General features: G+C 43.0%; 1 protein-coding gene across 1 annotated transcript in view; it reads right to left on the bottom strand.

Moving 5' to 3' along the window:
* Positions 1 to 204: 204 nt before the first annotated feature.
* The window catches only part of Dmc1 (DNA meiotic recombinase 1), a 44,944-nt gene continuing 38,892 nt past the window's right edge, over positions 205 to 6,256 (bottom strand). The window contains exons 13-14 of the mRNA XM_059246959.1: positions 5,571 to 5,687; positions 205 to 423 (exon numbers count right to left, since the gene is read on the bottom strand). Coding sequence (XP_059102942.1) covers positions 354 to 423; positions 5,571 to 5,687 — 187 coding nt within the window. The 3' untranslated portion in view covers positions 205 to 353. The remainder of the gene's footprint in view (positions 424 to 5,570; positions 5,688 to 6,256) is intronic.

Raw genomic sequence — 6,256 nt, 5'->3', positions numbered from 1 at the left:
GAGCTCCTCGGCTTTCTGTATGCTCAATGGCTCACTTTGAAAGACAGAAGGAAGGGCACTGAGTACCCCTTTCCCATACCTGACAGGCACATGTATGCATATGTGTCTATCAAGTAATTCAAGAATATGTATGCATATTTCTGAATCAACACGCAGTGTATATATAGTTGGTTACATATCAGGCTGGAACTTTTAAGATAAATATAAGCTTTAAATCTCTTTTTTGACTTTCCTTTAATAACACATGGAAAAAAGCAAACAAACTCTTATTTCAAGATGTAAAATCAAGACTGCTTTTTCCATTTCTCCAGCTCCTAATAAGCACCAAGAAGCAATCTGTACCAATTCTCCACCTACTCCTTGGCATCCCCGATTCCTCCAGCAGTTATTGCGAAGGTGGCTTCATTTTCAGGCATCTCAGGGCTACAGAATACAAGGGAACAGAAGTTTATAAAAAGCTCTGTTTCTATAAATACTGTGCACATGTCACAGTCGTCACGTTCCCATCAGTCTGAGTCTCCAGAGACACTGCAGTGCTGCCACAGCTAAATGTGGACTACAGAACTTACCTAGCAGTGTTATCAACCCTCGCAAACATTTGTTAAACAACTCTATATAAAGTTTTGAATGTCAAGAAAAATTAGCCCCAAACTTGGAAACAGGCAAATCGGGATAAACTGGGTGTTCCTCCAGGGTAGTTTGAGGCCTGCGGTGCAGATCCTGTGTGGCTTGTCTGACTCCTTAGGGGTACACCTTTCTACAAGCTCTGCCAACACAGGGGGAGTTGTAAAAGGCTTTAAAATAAACTAGGAAAGTCCTGAGCACCTGCAATGGAAAGACGGTTGTCTAGCACATCCTTCAGTTACCTAGTTCTGTAAGGGCTCTATGCATTCTGAGTTGTCATTAACTGCAAGTAGTGCAATTCTACCTGTTCATAGAAATGCAAATTGTGAAAGTGGAATACCATTGACTACTGAACTATAGATATTGACCCATTTTTGATCAATTTGATTCATTTCTGCATTCCCTATTTGACTAACACATGTGTGGTACTTTGAATTTTCTTTTGATTTAGTTAGAAGACCCTATTAGTTTTCATTAATTAATTAATCAATGAAAACTAATGTGACTTTAAGGTCTTTGACATGGGCTGGTGAGAAGGCTCAGCAGTAGAGGCACTTACTAATAAGTCTAAGGACCTGAGTTTGATCCCTAGGGCTCACACAGTGGGACAGTTGACTCCTGCAAGGCCTCTGACCCCGACATGCATGCTGTGGCATATGCATGCCCAAGCACTTGTATGCTTGTGTGCATGTGCTTGCACACACACACACACACACACACACACACACACACACACAAATGCACTAAATCAATGTGTTATGGAGAAAGAAAAATAGAGCTGAGTAAGGGAGATTAGGTGTGTGGGCACTGGGTGATCAGTTGTTAAACAGGTAACTTTTTTCTTCTCATTTGTATGTAGTGCTGGAAAACTACTGGTGGGAGGGAAAAAAACTAGTGCTGGAAACAGACCTCAGAGTCTTGAATGTGCTAGACAAGTCTCTCACCTAGTTATGCCCTTAGTCCTTTTGTTGTTATTTATGTATTTATGTATTTATTTATTTATTTATTTTTGAGACAGGGTCTCTCTATGCATTCCTGGCTGTCCTGGTACTCTATGTAACTCAGGCTGGCCTTCTACTTCTGCCTCTTGAGTGCTGGGATTAATTATTTTTTTTTTAAGAGAGGATCTCATTATGTAGCTTAGGCTGGCATTGAACTCCTCATCCTTTTGCTTCCCCTTTACCCAGTTTTGCGTGTGTGTGTGTGTGTGTGTGTGTGTGTGTGTGTGTGTGTGTGTGCTTGCTAGCTATATACATGATATGTAGAAGCTAGAGGTTGACATTAGGCATCTGTCTCCACCTCACTTCTTTTAATTTATTTATCTTTATTTTATGTGCATTGGTGTTTTGCCATGGGTGTCAGGTCCCCTGAAACTGGAGTTACAGACTGTTGTGAGCTGCCATGTGGGTGCTGGGAATTATACTCAGGTCCTCTGAAGAGCAATCAGTGCTATAACCATTGAGCCATCTCTCCAGCCCCTCCACCTCATTTTTTAAGACAGGGTCTTTCCTAAATCTAGAGCACTCTATTTCAGCTACACTTGCTCAGCAAGCCCCCAGAATCCTCTTGTTCCTCCAGTGCTGAGATTACAGATACATACCACCACACCCAGCTCTTAGGTGAGTACCACTGAGGCTTCTCCAAACTTAGGTCCTCATGATTGTGTAGAAAGCACTTTACCCACTGAATTATCTCCCCATCCTGGAGAAGGTAACATTTGATCAAAGACTTGAAGTAGATGAGAGAGATGATTAGGCAAAGGGCTATGTGGGAGGGTTTTTCCAGGCAGAGGAAACAAATGGGCAAAGACTCTAAGGTAGCAGCATGCCTGACAGTGCCTTCACTGGAGGATCACAAGTTTAAGACCAGCCTGGGCTACAGAACAAGATCTTGCTTTAAAAAAGAGGGAGGGGGATGGGTGGAAAAGATCAGTTGGTAGAGTTTTTGCCTCATATTGTTTGAAGCCCTGGCTTCAATCCCCAGCATTTCGTGAAAGCAGGTGTGGTGGTGCATGTCTGTAATTTCAGCACTCAGGAAGAGAAGGGAGGAAGGTCAGAAGCTCAAGGTCATCTTTGGCTATATAGAGTTTGAGGGCAGCCTGAGCTACATGAAACCCTGTCTCAAAAACAAAAATGTATGAGGTGGAAGCACAGGGGGCAAGGGAGGATCACGGAATGAGTGTAGGGTCATTCATGGGACTGGAGAGCTGGCTCAGAGGGTCAGGGCACTTGCTGCTTACAGAGGAGCCGGTTCAGTTCCCAGCACCATGAACACCCACCCACATAGCAGCTCACAACGGTCTATAACTCCAGTTTCTAGAGCTCTGATGCCCTCTTTTGGTCTCCATCAGAACCAGGGACGCACATGCATATACATACATTCAGGCAATCATACACATACAATAAAAATAAAAATTCAAAAAGCTATTCATGGAGTGCTGTGTAAATGGCTATAGAAACTTGAGCTTGGTTCTAAGTTATGGGAAGCCTGGTGGGTCCCTTGTCAAGGCAGCAAGTGCTCCCAACTGCTGAGCTACCTCTTCGACCCCTGGTTTTGATATCTTAAGCTCTGAACTAGTTCTGCAGTTTTGATATAAGATGTGCATTTGTTTGTTTGTTTGCAACAGGGTCACACTCTTTGGCCCAAGCTTACCCACCTGGAATTCACTATGTAGCCTGGGCTGGCCGAACAATTGCAGTAATCCTCCTGTCTCAGCTAAGATTACAATCATGAGCCACCATACCTGACCTGAACCTAGTCTATGGAAACTTGACATTACTAGCCTTGCTGACAACTTACTGTTCTGATTCCTTACTGAATTTGCAAGGCTGAAACAACCTCCTAGGCCAGTAAAAATGGCTGGAGCTGTTTACCTTAAAGAACTGTAGGAGGACTAAATGAGACATGCAAATGACTGAACAGGTAGCTTAAGTTTATCCGTTAATTCAATGAATAGTTATTGAATGTCTAACTGTGTCAAGTCCCAGCTCATTGCTGGGTGAGGGAGATGTAGAGCAAACAGTCAGTAAGAATGAACAAAGTGTTTGGATGTTAGCTGGGTGTGATATGCAGACCTTTAATCCCAGCACTAGGGAGGCAGAGTCAGGTGGATCTCTATGAGTTTGAGGCTAGCCTGGTCCACATAGCCAGCTCCAGGCCAACTAAGGAATACATAGTGAGCTTCTCTTAAAAAAACAACAAAAAAACCCACAAGGGGGTGGGTATTTTGGTGGGGCTAGAGACATGGCTTAGTGGTTAAGAGCACTCTTCCAGAGGACAGGGGTTGGATTCCCAGCACCCACATGGTGGCTGACAACTGTCTGTCTGACTCCAGCCCCAGGGGATCCAATGACCTCTTCTGGCCTCTGAGGGCACTAGACACACATGAGACACACAGACATACATGCAGGCTAAATACCCATACACATAAAAAAATATTTTTTTTATAAAAAAAAGTGTTTGGGTTTTTGGCACAGCACTCTATCCAAGAAATAGACAAAGAAGTTCCAGTAATGAGACAGGATCATCTATTGTAATTCAACAAAGAACATTTGTAGCCAATTTCTAGAAATGACTGAAGTTATTTATATAGGATGCCTTCTACAGGGACAGAAGAGAAGAAGCATCTTGCAGATGTGGGAACTAATCTTAAATCAACACCAAGACATTCTACCTGCTGTGGTCCACACTGAATCCAGACTAAAGCTCTCTCTCTCTTTGGGAACTACTCTTCCCTCCCTAGAAGAGTTACCACAAGTCTTTGCTTTGTTGTTTTGGGTTGACTAATATCAGTCACAGATACTGTATTACCTGTTATGTCTCAGACAAGCAAATGGTGTGTAACTGTCTAGATGGGATGACACATTATACAGTTCATTACACATGGAAGGGATGTAAGTGCCATGAGAACAGAGCCTTGTCTTTTCTCTCTCTGAGGTATATGCTTCTGCATGCAAGTATGCACAGCTGTCTGTGCATGTGCGGAAGCCAGAGGAGGATGTTGAATGTTCTCCTTTATTGCCTTCTATCTTATTTTTTGAGACAGTCTCTCACTGAACCTGACGCTCGATGTTTTAGCTAAGCTGGCTAGCCGGTGAGCTTCTGAAATCCACTTGTTGCTGACCTCTACCTGCAGCTGCCCCACTGCCCAATGCTGGGGTTACAGGCTCTGCCTGGCTTCAGAGTGATGGGGATTTGAACTCAGGCCCTACTGCTTTCACATTAGTGCCCTTCCCCACTGAGCTATCTCCCCTCCCTAGACTTACCATTTTGTTTTGTTTACTGCTTTATCCCAAGAACCCAGCATTGCTGATATGCAGTAAGTTTTCCTGTAAATTTGTTACATTTATAATTCTTCTTGTTGTTTTGTTTTGTTTTGAGACTGGGTCTCTCTATGTAGCTGTCCTGGAGTTCATAGCAACCTGCCTGCCTCAGCCTCTTAAGTGCTGGGATTGGAGGTGTGTGCCACCATGCCCTATAATGCCTGGATATTTATAATTCTTAGTCAAGCAAGAGAAGTCTCAAGCCCTCCATATGTTTAGAAATTAGCTGAAGTTGGACTATAGAAGCATTTCAGGATGTTAGATAAAATCTAGCATTCCTCAGGAACTTGTGAAATGGGGTTTCTATCCCCAAAAGGAATCTCCCCCCCAACTCTCCTACTTATAATCACTAGAACCTAACAGCTTAGTCTTCAACTGAAGTAAATGTGACGTCATTGCTTGCTTCACTATATGCTCTGAATGTCAGAGACTGATAAATGTGACTATAGATTAGATCCCTAGTACATAGTGCACAGGTGGTACTTCCTGATCAGTGACATAATACTTAAGAAGGAAACTCAGAACAAATAGTATCTGCCAGGAAGTAAGTATAGTCTCTTAGGGGTAGCAATTCTGTTTAAAAGCACATGCACAGAATCTGAAGAAGAATAAAGAAATATATACCTGTCATAAATCTTGGCAATCCTCAGTTCTCCTCTTCCCTTTCGCAAGCTTATTCTTGTTGTTGAAGCATGAGCCAGAATGTGTCCGCCAATGGGTTTTTTGGGATCTGCCTGGAAGCTAAATCAACAAAACATTTCTTCAGGTTTCATTTGGATTTGCAATGGTATTTGCAAAGAAGAGGCAGTCTCTATGAGTGAAATGGCAGGGATTCTTTGTGTGTGTGTGTGTGTGTGTGTGTGTGTGTGTGTGTGTGTGTGTGTGTGTAAGGATTTCAGAAGTCAACCTTAGGTCTGCCTTAGGAGCCATCTACCTTATATTTGAGATAGGCTCTCTGGAACCTGGTGGGTTTGCTGATTAGGCTATACTGGCTGTCTAATGAGCCTGAGATTGGCCTGTCTCCACCTTCCAGCGCTGAGATTACAAATCTTTGTCACTATGACCGGCTTTTATGTGGGCTTTGGGGATTAAATTAAAGTCCTCACGTTTGCATAGCAGATACTTTACTGCTGCGGGCTGCAGAAATATATTATAAGAACTCAGCTGGTTATGGCAAAGTCACTACCTAGAGGAATCAGGGAATTCCTCCAGAGGAAGCCAAATCCCAAGGAGTTTTTGGTGTTACTTGGCTTGTTATATATCAGCTGTATTCTGTTATGAAAGTCATGTGTGCCTTCATAGTTTTCCCA

This window comes from Peromyscus eremicus, chromosome 20 (genome assembly GCF_949786415.1).
Source record: "Peromyscus eremicus chromosome 20, PerEre_H2_v1, whole genome shotgun sequence".
NCBI lineage: Eukaryota > Metazoa > Chordata > Mammalia > Rodentia > Cricetidae > Peromyscus > Peromyscus eremicus.
Note: the sequence above shows the minus strand (reverse complement) of the source record. Positions and strands in the feature narration are given on the sequence as shown.